Source organism: Bidens hawaiensis, unplaced genomic scaffold (genome assembly GCF_021521415.1).
Source record: "Bidens hawaiensis isolate Kalapana, Puna unplaced genomic scaffold, B.hawaiensis_p1.1 tig00034408_1, whole genome shotgun sequence".
Classification (NCBI taxonomy): Eukaryota; Viridiplantae; Streptophyta; class Magnoliopsida; order Asterales; family Asteraceae; genus Bidens; species Bidens hawaiensis.
Window position 1 is genome coordinate 103,963 of NW_027505319.1, and position 18,207 is coordinate 122,169.

Below are 18,207 nucleotides of genomic sequence, written 5' to 3' on the forward strand. Positions count from 1 at the left end.
CTTTCATTTTCACAACAAAACTATTATAAAAATATAAATACGCGTACACAGAGTCCATTGGAGTATGCACGTACATAAGATGATGAGTAGTACTCGTAATATTTAAGCATTGAATTCCATTTAAGCAATTTGATTCTTTTAATGCAAAAGACGCTTTGCAAAAAGCTACCACACATAAAGGTTGCATCACTTTCTAAAACTAGCGACTAGTCAAAACGAGCACATCACTCACCAAACACAAACACACACACCCATTCTCTTAACTTCAATCCAAGATTTTGATGGGTTTTAACCATCACTGAGTTCCAATCAACCCTTTTAATTTCAGCTTCAATCGTTCGGTTTCCAGTGAGAATTTTAGCACGGCCCGTGACTGCGAAAATTGGTCTAATTGGTGGAAACCCAAATGGAATCTCCATTAATGTTGGTGTTTTAGGTGTCGTGATCTATGCAATTTGGTGGTTTTGGATGATTTTGATATTTAATTCTGGTGGTTTTGTCAGATTGTGTGTGTGTGTGTTTTTTTTTTGTCGTTGTTAATGGTGTTTCTTTAAAGTTTTAAGGATACCTGAAACTTGGGATCGTGAATTTGATTATTATTATTATTATTATTATTATTATTATTATTATTATTATTATAGAGTTAGTTAGTTTGAAGGTGTTGAAAGTGAAAATGGGTTTTGGTGGTTCAAGCCATAAACGCAAAAAAAGGTATATATAACCTTATTTATATTTAGCAATATTAATGTGGGCATATTGTTTTGATGAGTTGTTGTTGAAATTGACAGTGATCTTGGTAATAGAAGAATCCATGATGATAAGGACTTTACTTTTAATGTATCTCAACCAAAAAAGGTGAGAAATTTCATTATTAATATGTGTAAAATTGCTACAATGTTTGATAGTTAATGATAGAATTAACTTGTTTCAATAGGTCATGGAGCAGATGAAGAGTGGTGATGAGGTTAAAAACTCCCTAAAAGAAGAGGTTTTTATTTTTGTTTTTTGTTTTTTTTTTTGTTAAAAGCATTTGTGAGTGTTATTATAAGCTCAATTATGTATATATGTGTGTATGTAGATTGAACAACTCCAGAAACAACTTGAGGACCAACTTGTGATTCGAAGCGAGCTAGAGAAGGCGAGTACTAGTCAACCTTTCTTTCAAGATCCTATCGATGAAGCCTCGCTTACAAAGGTAAGAATTATGAATTTTGGATATAATATATAATTATATATTTTGGTTAAACATGTTCATGGTTTTAATGTGTCCATTTTGTGTTTTGAGTTCAGTCTTCTAAGGATCTAATTAAGGAAATATCGATCTTGGAGTTTGAAGTTAAGCATTTGGAGAAATATCTTCTCTCGTTGTACCGTAAAACTTTTCAAAAGAAGCAGCAGTCTGTAACTCCAACCGAGACCAATTGTATGCCAGCTCGGGCCTCGGTTGATAATCCATCAAAAGAATGTTGTCCCGTTTTGGAATCACAACCAATGCAAGATTCTGATGTTAATCGAAGCCACTCGTCACTTTCGTACAGAACTCCGCCTCTTTATATGGCGGTGAATCAAGCGGTTGATTCATATCATTCCTTACCATTGGGAATGTTAGAGGTATACCGTTTAATCTTATCATTAAGCAGTTATTAGATCAATTATGTTATGGTCAAGGTAAAAGTCATGGAAAATTCGGTTTTTGAAAACCATACAGTTGTACCATTTGTCCATTTGGGTTCGAAAATTTTGGGTTGAAAGTAATTTGGCCAAAAATAATGAATTTGGGCTTAAAATATTTTTGTTAATTAATGAATAATTGATTATCATACATTTCGGCTATTATATTTGGGGTACACTATTTATTTAATTTTTATAAATTGATTAACATTAAAACAATGAAAATCTGTAAATTTGGACCATTTCAGTTTTTTCAGTTTAATATACCTTCAAAACCCTTAGTGAGCCAAAAGTTAGGTATTTACTAACACATAAAATCAAAACATTGGTTTTTGTTTCGGCTACTGATTGTTTTTTTCGGTTGTATTTGCATGCAAAACTGAACCGAAATTTTGGTTTTCAGTAATACATAAAACCACGCCGTCGTTTTTGTGTTGGATTTGGTTTTTCGGTTACAGTTCGGTTTTTTCAGTTTCATGCACACCCTGCCCGTGGGCTAAAACACAGCTAAATGTCAACGGAAGCTACTAATAATTAAACTTAACATGAATCATGATCAGGAGTGATATGACTTATTTATCTTGATATCTACCAGTTTGCTAAGGATGATCATTCAAGTGTTAGTTTGGCTGAGCATCTTGGCGGTTGTATTTCCGATAATATTAGAATGTCGGCAAACGGTCTTTCTGAGGAAATGATCAGGTGCATTGCGAGCATTTACGGTCAAATTGCGGAACCACCGTTGTTCAATCATGAATTCCCTTCATCGCCCATATCATTCCCGTCACCGCCCAGTGATTCTTCCCCACTTGACCAGTTTAGCATGTGGAGCCCACATTGTGAAGGGTCAATGGAGTTCAGTGGACCCTACTTCACTACACTTGAAGTTCAAGGTTTTTGCAAAAGTACTCAGAGGCTAAGTAGTGTTGAGCATAAGCAGCAACATTTCAGGCAAGTTTATTGATCACTTTGACCGTTTGACCCGTATCCAGCGTTTGATTTTTCATTGCAAGCAAACTACTGCATTAAGCGCTAAGTAAATGTGTCGGTTTGAGTCGGTTTTGGGCTCAAACCAAAAAATTGGTATTTGCATTTTTGAAAACTGTTCAGTTTCAACTTTTGCTATTTGGGCCTCAAAGTTATAATCCATAGATTCAATAACAAAAGTTGGTTTTTTTGGTTTCAGTTCAGTTATAAGAGTCAGTTCAGTTCAGGTACATGCAAAGCCAGAACCGACAAAAAATTCGGTTTCGGAGAAAACATAAAACCAAACCGTCGGTTTTGGTTATTTCGGGTCGGTTATTTTAGTTTAATGCATACCCAATTCTATAATTCGTTCAATTTGCTCATGATTGCAAACTATTGTGTTCTTATGGCATTATGCACAAATAACAATTGATTTGCAATATTAAATATTTAATTATGACAGCTCAAGAATCAGTCACGCTTTCTTTATTGCATATTTAGAAAGTATAAAACCCCTAAACATATCATTTTACAGGTCTCTTATATTACAGTTGGAACAAGTTGACCCTAGAAAATTGAAACACGAAGAAAAGCTGGCGTTTTGGATCAACATACACAATGCACTCGTGATGCATGTAAACTTTTCTTCATCTTTACAATAATTTATATATATATATATATTCCGATTCAGTGTTAAAATGTTGTAAAACAGAAGTTTGACTTTTTAGTCAAAAGGTCCGACATTTGAATTATATAACATTTTCATGTCCCGTTACAGGCATTTTTGGTTCATGGAACGCCTCGCGGTGCTCTCAAGAGGATATCATTAGCCCTAAAGGTTATTTTAGGCATTTCACATTTCATGATTATGTGAATATGACATGTTTTTTAATTATTGTAATGTAAAGTGTATTTTAAATAATACAGGCTGCTTATAATATTGGTGGTCAAAAGCTTAGTGTTGGAGATATACAGAGTACAATACTGGGATGCAGACCACCTCAACCCGGACAAGTATGTTTGTTTATTTTTTTTTCTTTCTTTAAGTTGTAGTGATTTGAAGGTGGAAGCCTCAACCTTAACCTTAAATAGGTTCGTGAACCCAAAAATCGTGTTAGACATATGAACCTGAACACAACATGAATTCTGGCGGGTTAACACCAACTAAGCCGTGTAACCTGAATTTTTCAATTGCATTTGAGTACTTCAAAATTACAGCATAATAATAAAATCTTATGCTAATTTCTCTTCTAAGTTTTAAATTTTGACTTAAATACCAAATCAATTTGATTTAAGATCATTTTGAAAATACAAAATAAAAAATAAATGTATTGAACAGGTCAACCCATGAACCCGGCGAGTTAACGCTTAACACGAACGCAGCCCCTTTAGCTAAACGGGTTCATGGTTCAACCCGTACCGTTTATACTCTTAACAGGTTTGTGTTGTGTTCGGGTTTGTGTCAGGTTGGACCCACCAACTCGATCCATTTAACACCACCGATGAGGCTAGAAAAGCCCTAACAGGTTCCCATGGTCACTAAGAAAAAACATGGAGACTAATGATTTTTCTTCTTCTTCTTCTAGTGGTTTCAATCTTTGTTATTTCCAAGTCCAAAGTACAAGTCGAGAGATGCCCGAAAAGCATACGCAATGAAGCACCCGCAACCTCTTGCATACTTTGCTCTTTGTTCAGGAAGCCATTCTGACCCCATGGTACACTAATTTTAAACCTTCAAACAACATTATTTTAACACCTTTTAAGTCAATTTTATGATCCAGGTGCGCATATATACACCAAAAAGCGTTTTCCAAGAGCTCGAAATTGCCAAAGAAGAGTATGTTCACAATAATTTCAAGATACAAAAAGGGCAAAAGATTTATCTCCCAAAACTTGTTGATCTTTATGCAAAAGAATCCGGTTTATGTCACACTGGTTTAGTGGACATGATTGAACACTCAGTGCCCGAGTTTTACCAAACAAGCTTCAAGTCGATTCAGAAAGGAAAATCACTGAAGAAATTTGAGTGGGTCCCGCACGACTTCACTTTTCGGTATCTACTTGCCCCTGATTTAGCTAAGTAAAGATTGAATGTGGGTCGCACCGAGACGATGACACAAGATTTTTGAGGGTTAGTGGTGGTGGTTATTGTGACTGAGTTTGCTATGATGAGTGTTTTTTGATGATTATGTTTGGAGTTTGATGTGAGTGTCATTTTTTGTTCTCTTGCACTTATGTAAATTTTCCAACAGCAAGAGATGAGTTTGATGATATTTCATGTATATTGTTATTTAGTTTTAGTTTTAGTTTTGCAACATGTCAAGAAGTTGAAATTTTTGTTCCAATTATGTTATCTTTCTTGAAGTTGTTCTTCAAAAGCCTACTGATGTTCAACCAAAGTGTGTATATAAGGTGATAAATATTTCAAGCTGGGTAACTTCAAATAAGTTTGGGCAAATAATAATAATAACAAAAAAATAAAAATAAGTGCCTTTACTATGGATAAAAGCAGGCTTTGTCTTTGTCGTGTGGAGGGCTATTCTTAATAGGTTACCGGCGTCCATGGAGTTGGTGAAAAGAAATATTTCGGTTGGGTCATTGATGTGTCTGGTATGCGATGCGGAGGAATCGGTAGATCGTGTGCTTATTTCTTGTGGGCTGGCGCAGGCGATTTGGATTTTGATTTCGCAATGGTGTAAGGTTCCATTGATTTATGCTTTTTGTGCTCGGGATTTGGTGGATTTGCATAATTATTCGACATTCCCAAAAGACAAAGCTAAAGTGTTCCACGCGGTGTGTTTTGTGTTGATTTGGTATATGGAAGAAACGTAATGCGTTAGTCCATAATGGAACTCCGATACAAGGCCGGTCCTAATGTGGGGTTGGCCGGGGGGGGGGGGGGGGGTTGGGTGGTCGACGGCTCCCCGCTAGGCCCGAAATTTAAAAAAAAAATTATATGTATTTTTATTAAAAAAAAACAGTATGTATATTTAATGTTTAAACTCAACTACATAACAACTAGTTTGGCCTAATAGCAAAGGGGCATGACTCTGAACCAAAAGGTTGTGGGTTATAGTAAATTTTGAGATATGTTTAAGTCTATTTTTATACAAAAGTTTTTTACATAACCTAAAAATAACCAAGTATGCCCATTTAAAATTTAAATTATTTAAACCCAACAAAATACTTCTTTTATTTAAGGTCCAAAATAGTTTTCGTCTTCGGCCTAAAATATTTTAGTAATTCTCGAAGATGGTCTACCGATACACATGACCGGCTTGGTGGAAGAAATCAAAACGATATCGGTTATCAATAGATAAAGAATAAATCTAAAAAGTTTGGGTTATCATGGAAGGATTGATACAGGTTTCTAATATAATTCATGTATTTGCTCTTTTATTTCGTAGGTTGTCTTGTTTTTTTCTTGATATTGTTGGTGATTTTCTAGCCACTTGCTAGATTTTTCATAAAATTATATTTTGTTAAAAAAAAGTATGGATAATAGTACAATTAAACCCTTTTGGTATGGATACATAGCTTAGCCCCTTTAATTTGGATATAGTACAAATTTACATTAGCTATAGAAACTCGAGTATATTTGACTCGACCTCGCTAGGTCGTGTAAATATTCAATCCAAATTCAAGTTGAAGGTAGCTTGTCATATATCTTGAGCTGATTTATTTCGAGTAACTTGCTTGTTGGCCGGTTTAACTTAATTCACGTTCTTGTATATTGACATCTAGTAGCAGTGGCGGATGTAGTTAATAGTTAGGGATAGCATCTATTACCCCTCAACTTTCATCGGCAATGTAAACGTTTTTTCTTTTAGTCGATTTTTGTATTTCGTTATCACTGAAAAAATATTATATTACCCCTACTTGTTTAAAGACTAACCAATTTAAAAGTTCAAAACTTCAAATTAAATAAAGCCCAAACAAATTTATAGCCCAAAGCAATAAAAACAACTAATATTTTGTTCTTTTGTTTCAACGAAAAATATTAAACAGAAGTAGATTCAAATAGAAACATGCTCAACAGAATTATCATTTTTAAAAAGTTCAATCAAATAAAACCCAAACAAATTTATAGCCCAAAACAAATAGAAACCAATAATCATTTTTTTTTCTTTTGTTTGAAGATAAGCATAAAACATAAACAGGCTAAAAAGAATCATCTTTTGAGGTCGAAATTTTTTATACGGTTTTGGATATGCAAATTCAAGAACTTGGAAATAGAATTAGAGCATGTTTGGGATTAAGTTTGAAAAATGCTTATTGGTGTTTTCAAAAAAGCAATAAATTAAAATGTGTTTGACAATCACGAAAATCCTTTTTATTTTAGCTTTTTGAAAAGGTTAAAATACAGTTTTTCTAAATGCCCCAAATCCTGTCTTTTAAAAATGGCTTTTTTGAAAAAGTTAATAAGCATTTTTCAAACTCAATCCTAAGCATGCTCTTAATGAGGTCTCAACTAGTTTGTTAGAAAATATGCCTGGTTTAAATCTTGAGATTCGTTTTTCAAGTTTGACATATCTAAGATAGTGGCAGTTTCGGAATTGTATCTAAATGATTTTGGTAATGAATAAAGAGAGTGTATTTCGGGTGATCGTACGATCTTTTATCACACTTTAAAGGAAGATGATAAATTTGCAAATTTGGATGAATGCATGACCTTGCTCCTATAATGGTGGAAACCGAAAAGCACACCACTTTTCCTTTGGTTTGCCAAAAATTAAAGCTAACGTTGGTTTTACCAATTGCAACCGCAGCCGTTGAAATATGTTTTTCTAAAATGAAGCTTATCAATACGGGTTTGCGTAACGAATGAGTGATGAGTATTTGAACAATGTTTTAATTTGTGTAGTCCAAAGAGAAACGTTCAATAAAGTAAAAGAACATGTAATGGCTCGATTTCAACCTTTCAAAAACCGAATAGGAGAAACTTGCACCCCAAGTATCGTGTTTCTATTTTTTTCGTTTACATTGTATAAAATACGGCAAAAAAAATTTTAAATGTTAACCCTGAGATTTATATCTAAATCCGCCACTATCTAGTAGGTTTCATAATATCAAATTTTGTTAACTTACTGTTATAGTCTTTTTAGAAATTAAATATACAAAACATTAAAATTAAGCAAAACAAGTGAATCATCGAGCTGGAGGCGAGTATATGAGCTTAGTTTTTACTTTTAGCTCGATTAAAAATATCAAGTCAAACTGGATTGCATTATTAGACATTTCCCACTCCTTCAAGACTATCATTTCAAGCTATATTATTCAATAAGAGACATGATATAATGCCGTTTTGACCATTGCTAACAAGGTCGCTCGCCATATAAAAACTCGAACCGGTTTAGTTCGAGTAGCTCGCTTATTGATTTGTGTAAGTTAGTTCATTTCCTTGTATAATAATATTTAGTAGTTTAATATTATATTTTCTTGTACTTTTTATAATATTAAATTGTTGTTAATTTGTTACGAGAGCATTCTCATCCAACCCCTTATTTTATGTGAGTGATGTTTTTATAATTTAGAGAGTGATTCAGGATATTATGAGTGGAGAGTTCTTATATTTAGAAAAAGTAGTATTTTTTCTGTATATTTGAAAAGTTACTGTTCATCCCCTATAATTTTTTAATATATTTGAAAGTGGTTGTGAGTAAAGGAAAGAGAAAAGATAATGATAAAAAGTATAAAAAACATTATTTAATTGAAATAGAGAGAGAAAATGTAGTGAGTTTTAGTGTAATTTTTTGTTTAGAGATAGGAGTGGGATGAGAATGCCCACCCTTTTATAAGTATACGCACCCATAGTATCATAATTAAGAAAAGCGAGTCAACTCGTCGAGCAGTAGGGCTGTGCAATGGTTCAGAACCGCAAGAACCAAATCGAAATCAAAAGGGAACTGAAAATAGCTGAAAAATATAACCGGAGCCGGAGCCGAAACCTATTATAGTAAATCGGTTTGGTTCCAGAACCGGTAAAGTCGGTTCTCCGTAATCGATTATGTGCCAGAACCGGTTCGGTCGTTTATTTATCAAATGGGTTGTGCAAACTTTGAAAATTGCAAAACAAGTTTATATAATTGTATGTATTCGTTTATGAAAAATTAATTTAGATTACAACATGAATATATCCAGATTAAAAACTAATTGTTGAAATTAAATTAGTGACGATAGATTGAAGGAAGATCATATTATTATATATTACATTATTTTGAAAGCTTGAGTCAAAACTGATCTTGGTTGTTAGGTACGAAGAAGGAAGATTTTGAATTAAATAATGATTGACTAGATGTCGGCTAATAAGTTACCTATAAAAATGGGGATTGGTAATTTTATTTAAAAATTTTTAATATTCCGGTTCTTCGGTTCCATGTCTAGAACCATCGGTTTTACCCGGAACCGAACCGCAAACCGTTTTATGCGAATACTAAGAAATGAGAACCGTAAGGTAAGATACGCGAGCGGTTTTTAGGCACCGGTTCGGTTCCGATTCCTTGGTTTTAAAGGTTCCAAACTGTTTCTTGCTCACCACTATCGAGCAGTGGCACAAGTTGGCGGCTCGAGTACGAGCTAAGTTTTTGGCTCTATTAAAATTGAGTCGAGTTTCAAACAAGCTAGTTGGACGACCCTAATCTCACCTCCATAGCTTATTTTAAGAAAAAAATATGTTCTTTTTTTTTTAACCAAAAACAACCTATTTTAACCCAAAAACCTAAAACCTTTTTACATGTTATCCACAACATTCCGACCCATCAATCAGTACACACTTTGACATCTCTGATTTACCTTTTTTTTTAGGAACGAGCAACTAAGTAACGCCGAGTACTTCGTAGTTCGGACGGACGGAGCCCCTAGCGGTCCACCTATTGAGGGATTCCCAGGATAAAACCCGACCCCCACGCTCGCTAAACGGCACGACAGACCAGGACTCGAACCCTGGCAAGCCAGGGTCATCCCTCATATCTCCCATATAAATTGGTGGTTGTGAGATTTAAGTCATACCTCTCACTAGTAAAATGAGTGTTCTACCATTGAGTCACAGCTAAAATAATCTAAAGAATTTTACTTTAAATAACTTTTATTACACGCTATCTTAAAGGTCATAAAAGAAAAGTAAAAGGTTTCCTTTCTTTTTATTTAATTGTTCTCATCATTCGATAAGAATACAATGATCTTTCACCTCTAAAATGTTAGTACCCTAGTCCTTTTCATAGTAATTGTAAAGCATAAGTTCATCGGTGTACCATACCATATAGTGTAAATAATATAAAATATATGTAAAACATAAGAATACTTTGTGAAACGCCCCCAAAAAAAAAAAAAAACCCTAGTGTAAAAGTAATATAAAAATAATTTTTCATAATTTATCATGAAATACCTCTAAGTACAACAATTGCCACGACTTCGAAGTTTACTATATACCCATAATGCTTCTTTTGTCCCTCTCATTATCTCCAAGCTTAAAGTATCCTCAATAAGCCTCTTCAAAAGTACAAAAAAGAAACATCATCATTTCTCTCTGCTTCATCAATCGCATATCTGTTTTCAAATGTTCGTGAGAATGAACGACTTCCTCCCTCTCTCCTTAGCATACCGCTTTACACATCTTTGCATTGCTCTTGTGTGGTTCGTGAATCCAATTTTTATAAATTGAAATAGAACCAAAGAAATTATTGTACATAACATTCATACCAAGGTATATTTTTATTTTTTCAAATAAAATCTAAAATGGTTATTATATCCACACACATATAATTCATATTAGCTCTAGTTTGGTTTTTGGTTTTGAACCACAAAATGGTGCAACCTACTAAGGTTTGGTTTGAAGTGCAGAACCAGCTTTAAGGGTTCTGCAAAGATAAAGGGTTGTTTGAATTTGAGAGTGGCATGAGGAAATATATTTGACCTATTTGAAGCTCTTCATTCCCTGGCATTTGTGGCACATGACAGCCTACGAACATGGTGTCACTACTGCATAGGAAGGCGGCAGGGTGGCCGGAGAGGACATGGCTTACCATGATTGGCTGCTTAAATTCTTGCAGCCGCCCATCACCGGAGTTGATCACCTTGACGGTTGTTGACCAATTGGCCATGATTCTTCCTTCTTTTGTGGTCAAATGACAAGATGCACATGAACCCATTATTATCATGTAGTGGTATTTTATTTTTATATATAGAACATGACTTATAAGTTATAGTTAAGGTTAAAAAGACCTAAACTTTCAATCTTGATCAATTAATATTTGATACTCACACGACATATTCTTCAAGAGACTTGAACTTCTTTCTTTAAAATTGTTTGGTTTTGATTGATACCGACGCAAATGTTACTTTTTGGTAATCTTGATCCTTACCTAAAAGTTCATTAACTTAGTTTAATGCGTACCATGCTTAACTGGAAAACATGAATTCTCAAGAAAATTAAAATTCATTAAATTTAGCCATTTAGGTGACACCCATACAACAAATCAACAATTACTTTTAGACTCAATGAATTATGAATTCCGGACTCAAAAAATAAGTGGCTTTTACAACACGTGTTTATAGAATTCATGTTCATGTACTAGTTGTTGTGAAGTCATCCTCAAAAGATAAGATAATTTGGTTTAAGATTAATGAACCACATAACTATCCAATCCAAATCCATGTGGGTAGGACAAATGTATATGCAGAGAGGAAAGTGGTATTAGTGATAAAAGAAATACTTAATGTTTGAACAATTGTAAAGTTCAAAATTTTTTAAATTTTAAAATATATTGGTTGGTTCTTGTACAAAGCATTTATAGTTTAAAAAGAGTAGGAAACAGTGAGGATAAGTCATGTGTGTGGGAGTTTAATGGGCGAGAGGTATTTGCGTCTATTTATGTATCTTAAGATTATCGCATAAATAACCACGCCATGTAAATTGAGGCAACCGCAACATGGTTAGTGTAATAAAAAACCCATTTATGACTTGCACATATGTCCAGACTTTGTAAATTTGGAAGATACCAATTCGCACCATGTAAACTAGATAACCACTGTGTAAATTTAATAACCACATTGTGTATCACATATTGCATTACAACTTCAAGAAAATGTTGTTTCTTAAATAAAACAATGTCATACTTATATTATCGATAACACTCTCAATGTTATGGTTTAATTTTATGTAAAAAATAATTAAGTATATGAAAGTTTTATTAAGATCTAAAACTAGTGAATAATATTTAATGAAAAGGAAAAGCAACTTAAAGGGCGAATTCCCCTTTTTAGTTCTCATAGTTATTTGCAAGTTGCAACTTTTAATTAGTTTCAAAATTACATGTTAATTTTTACTATTAGAATGAGACGTGCCAACCCTTTTCACATTATCATCATTTAACATCCAAATCATTACACATATGGAGGATGGCGTTAAAGAGTGATGAGCCCCTTCGGCGCTAGTGCAGTGGTGAAATTGAGGACAATGTGAGGTGGGGCTATAGCCGTTATATGTTTCTCCAACCAATCATATTTACTCATCTATTTTTTTTATATTAAAAAACATTAAATAATAATTATGTTGTTAGTTAAACCAAAACACATACTCGATTGGTTAGTTAGTTAATGTCTCACTACCTAGATGGTAGTAATGTGACATCATTTTTGATTAACTAACCATCTTCTACAACACATGGTCTTATATTGATTTGATTATTAGAAGAAAACAAGTCATTTTGTATTTGATCCTTTCCACACTCGTATTGAAGAATTAAAAAAAAAATCATTGAACATTTGATAGCCATTTGAGATCGTGTACTTATTCATTAATACTAGGTGTTATCCCGGCGCGTTGCTCCGATGTACCTTCGTTGTTGTTTCTACGTTTAGCTAGGCAGTGGGTGCTATTTGTTAATTGTTACAAAACTTCCTTCCATTTATGTTACGCGTTTAGCTAGTCAATTTGGTGTACGTTTAACATCAACGCTTATTACATAACAACGTGGCACCAAACATACACGATTAAGATTAGAAGCAGCAAATAAAGCCACAATCGGCATTATCACCAAATGAAATCCGCACAATAGCAAACAATACACCAATAAAATAAAGTACCCAACGATAAATTAGGCATATCAAAACAAATTGTCGATGGTTTGAAAACTTTAAAACCACACTAGAGCAAAGTCTTGTACACACACCCACAAAACGTCTAAAGAAAAGCACAATTGAAATCATAAGTTAATTAAGCATAAATAAAAAATTAAGCGTCAAAGTATAAAACCATTGTGAGATACAATAGTTGGTATACTATGTGACAAACAAAGAAACCAGACAAAGCAGTTGAATTAAATGCTATTATCAATAACTGAGCAGACTTAATATATATGCACACAATAACTGAACGGACTAGATATGCACACTGTAGCAAATCCTTGTCCAATTATATGTAGTATCTAATATATTAATGAAAAGGAGAAAAGGATGGTGCAATACTAAAAACGTGAACATATATTTTTATATGGAGTAAGTACGTATATATGAAACCTATACTATAGCATTCACGTTTGCTTTAACATATAGGTTAATGTATTTACTAAATAGTAAATACAGTATAATTACACGAAATTTGTTGCCCCTTTGCATTTCAGATAATAAAGATATCATAACTAGACATTATAATATAATGTTAAAGATAAAAACCCTTTCATAGAATACAAAAAAAAAAATAAAGAAATAAAATTATCTAGTTGTTTTCATTTCGAGGATTAGACTAAGTTATTACTTTATCTAAAAGTGAATATATATAACCTTTAAATTTTCTTATACTTTGTAATTGGCATCTTACCTACGTAACTTCATTTTAACTTATTTTCTAACCATGCACAGCTTGTTCAATAGGATCCAGAATTAGAACAAGAGAAATTAAAATGTCTGTACATCCATCGATAGGATGAAATAACTTAGAACTGTATTAGAGCATTCTCAGCTCACTCGTTATAATATGTAAGTGTGTTTTGTAAATTAAATGATATGATTATAAGTGGTTATGACTTGTGAGTAGATAAAAGAGAAAATGAGAAAAGTAGAATTTAAGAATGCACCATTCACGCACTATAATTTTTGATATTTTTTATAAAAGGTTGTAAGTTGAGATGAGAGAAAAAATAATGAAAAAGATATAAAGGTAATTATTTTTAATGTAATTATATTAATATAAATCAGGAATATGCCATTATTTTCAATATATAAAATTATCAAATTCTCTTTATCAAGATCTTTGTACTTATATGGACTAATAATTAATAACCGATTGTATAAACATACATGTAAAAGGCCTACGTAAATGTGAATTGGAACTTTTTAGTTTCTATTTTTGGATCAAATGGGCTTCCTTCCGTTGTGGTACAATTGGATCTTGGGGATTCTTTTCTCGGCTAGTTTTTCGGTGTTAGTTAACGGGTCGCCCACTTTCAAATTTCAATGCTTTAAAGGAATGAGACAAGGAGATCCTATTTCGCCTTTTCTGTTTTTGGTGGTAATGGAGGCTCTTTCTAATATGGTAATTAAGGCGGTTGAGGAGGGTATAGTTTCGGGAGTTCAAACCCCAAATAATGGCCCTCTCTTATCTCATCTTTCATACGCGGATGACGCATGATTATTGGGGAATGGTCCAAGGCAAATATGTGAATGTTAATAGAATATTGAGATGCCTCTTCATGTGTTTCGGACTTAAAATTAATTTTAAAAAATCTGTTTTGTTTGGAAGTAATGTGACAGGGAAGAGATAAAAGATATGGCTGGAGTGTAAGGATGCAAACCGGGGAAAATGTCGTTTATTCACTTAGGCATTATAGTGGGAGCTAACATGAACAAAATTCATAGTTGGAATGGGATAATGAATATTTTTAAGAAAAGATTAGCAACTTGGAGAGCAAATTCTTTATCAATTGGAGGAAGGGTGGTGCTAATAAAAGTGGTTCTTGAAAGTCTTCCGGTTTATTATTTTTCTATTTTCAAAGTGCCGAGCAAAGTTGTGGAGAATCTTGAAAAGATTATGAGAAAGTTTTTATGGGGAAGGTCTAATAATACTTAAAAAATTCATTGGGTGGCTTCGGACAGGGTGGCTAGTCCTAAGAACAAAGGAGGTTTAGGCATCTCAAGGCCGAAAGATGTCAACATTTCGTTGATAGCTAAGTGGGGTTGGCGGTACAAAACAGAAGATAATGGGTTATGGAGGCGAGTTATTGACTCCATTCATAATCAAATTAGAGATCGGGAAATGGTGTCGGGAAAGAAAGGAAGCTCAGGTGTTTGGCTAAATATAGCTAAGACTATAAATAATTTAATTTTGGAAGGAAGTAAGATGGTGGATTTGATAAAAGGGAATTTAAGAGATGGCAAGAAATTGCTCTTTTGGTTTGATAATTGGGCAGGGAGTCAAAGTTTAAAAGTGTCACACCCCATCTTAGGGATTAGGAGTGTGACCAATAGTTGGTACCTGTTTTATAACTATATCAGAGTTTTGGGTAATTTTAGCAGAAAACATAAAGGTTTAATATAATATTAATTTACTTGGGAATTAAATACCCAAGTTGAAGTTTTACAAAATATTGTTTTTAATATTACAAGGATTTTATAACAAAATTGCCATCATGCGGTGCGAACTTCTATCTTCGAGACGACTCTAATCCTTTCTATATACCATCAAAGTTAATTACCTGCAAGTGGGATTAAAATACGTCAGCTATATGCTGGTGAATAGTTATGACTCTAAAAGCATTTAACGAACAATTATAATACAAATATAATTTTCTTGACAATCTCAGCAGATATATTGCTATACCTGGTATATGTAACACTGCCCTACACACACACAAGAGTATAAATATGTTTGACAACAACCTGTTTACCTTATAGAGTATAAATATGTTTGACTGTTTATAAAGGTTTAACATATTCACCTGTACCGATGATGTGATTGTTTGAAAACCTTTCTTGATTGCGACTGATTATTAACCTATAAACAAATAGGTTTGAATGATCACCTTGATGGTGTTTCTTGATTAGACTGTAGACTTTAAGTCTGGTTTTTAACCTTGATTAGGTTTGTGAATGTTTTGAAATCATGATTGTATTGGTGTTTGGTATAGCATGCTTTGGCCTAATAGGGTTTATCACATTGGCAAACTTCTCTACAGCGCGTTAACACTTCAATACTTGCACAAACTTCACGAAAACGGACCTCGAGACTTCTCGGCAAAGCTAGCATGCTTCCCAACACTAAGTGTGTGTTTGTGATGGTGAATGTAGGATGAATGAGGTTCATACCCGTGACTGCCTATTTATAGCCTCGATTTATGCATCTTTGCGTATCACGAAGATGCATGCTATGGCGGTTCGCGATACGCGAAGATGCATGACGGCGCCGCAATTTTGCATGTCAACCCCGTGTTGACACGTGTCGCCACATAACTGGATAAGCTTTGAAATGTGTGCCAGCATCTTCGCGATACGCAAAGTTTCTTGCATCATCGCGATACGCGAAGATGCATAAAGTTTAGAATTTTCATTTTCAGTCCTTCTACTTCCAGATTTGGCATTTTTAGCCCAAAATTGATCAGCGTATTCCCGAGATGTTACATCCTCCCTGTAACACCCCGACCAAAGGCGGATTATACATCGGGGCGCCACATATTGTTTCATTACTCGTGACACTATTGGGTGTCAATATTTAATAAATATATTCATTCACGCATGCGCAACGTATACATAAGATATAAATAAACCAACATAAATCAATATATTATAAATCAAAATATTCGAACAGCAACAACTTGTCTTGATACATTTTAATCTAGGTCCAAAAGTAAAAACGTCCTATGTGTCCACAAGCTCCAAAACAGTTACTGCAAACCTGAACATGTGTTAAAATAAAACGTCAAACACTTGCGTGTTGGTGAGAAATCAAGTTTAATACAATACATAGATAACAATAAATCTGCGCGCAACACGTGTATGTCTGGTGTTTAACAAGGGTGCAATCAGATTGTGATCAAGCCTAAATAGATCATAGCTCATAGTTCATAGTTCAATCCGTGCTCCCAATTGAGCACAAAAACGAGAAAACATCTGTGCAAGTGTAAACAAAGAAAACCGTAAACGATAGGTCTCCCGTGTTCATCTAATGGATCCATGAAAACTTCGGAATAGGCCGAACAAAGCGGTTAATGATACACACATACAAATAACAGCCAAGTAAACGTCCTCAACACATGGGATACTGCGCGACTAAAGTTCATAAACAAGTTTAAGACTCTAAGTTTGTATGAACACATGAACATCCCAAAACAGTAAAAATAAAAAGGGATTAGGTACGAGATTACTCACTTGATAAACGATGCGGTGTAAGATAAAGCAAGAACCAACTTTAAACAAGCACAAGTTAACCTATAATTAAAGATTATTGTTTTAACGATCTGTTTTAAGTCTTGATTATAAGTTAGCATAATTAATAAGTAAATTATTATATATAATATATATATATTACCGGAAAAGCAGGGCAGAACAGGGAGGAAGACGGAGGCAGAGAGGGAGGCGGCAGAGGGCAAGGAAAACAGGAGAGATTAAGTGTTTTGTGTGTAGTGTTAAGAAAATAATACTATTATTTATAGAGAAAACCCTAGGAGACATAATCCCTAGAAAAGGGGAAAAGATCTCAAGACAAACAGAACAAGACGAAACAAAAGATAACAAAAGATATCAAAAGCAAGTAAAAGATATCAAAAGATATGGCAGCTGCAGGGGGCAAGATAAAGCGGTCAGGGAACAGTAAACAGGCATGGGCGGGTCAGATAAAGGTACTGGTCAAGCATGGCAAAAGCAGATCTCAAAAGATAATGTCAGTCACTTTTTCTGCCAACCAATGGGGTTGGTGCGCATGCTGCGCCAAAAGTGGCTTTTCAGACATAAAGCAGATTAGGTCAACAGCTCAGAAGATAAGACAACACAAAAGCAACGGCTAGATTCAACAGAAGAAAACTCAAAGGGTTCAGCGCGAGAAGGCTAAGGCGCGAAGGCAGACACAGAAGGTCAAGAGAGCGCGAGTGCGAAGGCAGTCAGAAACAACCTTAACGCGTCGCGGAAAGAACTACATTTCTAAGCGCGTCGCGGGAAGAATCATATTTCTTAGCGCGCCGCGGAAGGAACTAGAATTCCTAGCGCGCCGCGGGAAGAACTACCGTTCTTAGCGCGTTGCGAGAAGAATTACAATTCTTAGCGTGCTGCGAGAAGAGTTCGTCTCGCGTAACGCTGAAACAGGTGGTCTTCACGCAGGCTTCCTTGCAAGGGGTCTGCGCAGATAACCTTAGGCGGGAAGGAACAAAAGAGTTAGAAGAAAAAGAGGGAAACAAGGCTTAAGGGCGGGACGGCGACAAGAGGGAAAAGAAGGCGGAAAGAGAGAAGGAGAGGGACGGGACGGCGGAAAGAAAGAGAGAGATAGAGGCGGGAAGGAAAATATATTATTATTATTAAAAATAAAGTATAAGTATAAATAAATATTAAATCATAAAAGAAAGAGATCGGGTCAGAGAAACGGGTACC

General features: G+C 34.4%; 1 protein-coding gene across 1 annotated transcript; it reads left to right on the forward strand.

Annotated features, from left to right (window-relative positions):
* Positions 1-246: 246 nt before the first annotated feature.
* LOC143612341 (uncharacterized) lies at positions 247-4,967 on the forward strand. Its single transcript, XM_077086350.1, has 11 exons — positions 247-711; positions 789-855; positions 935-988; positions 1,079-1,195; positions 1,291-1,611; positions 2,267-2,622; positions 3,101-3,272; positions 3,416-3,475; positions 3,565-3,651; positions 4,224-4,352; positions 4,419-4,967. The coding sequence occupies exons 1-11, from the start codon at positions 674-676 to the stop codon at positions 4,719-4,721; spliced, it is 1,704 nt and encodes a 567-aa protein (XP_076942465.1). The 5' UTR covers positions 247-673; the 3' UTR covers positions 4,722-4,967.
* The last annotated feature ends 13,240 nt before the right edge of the window (positions 4,968-18,207 follow it).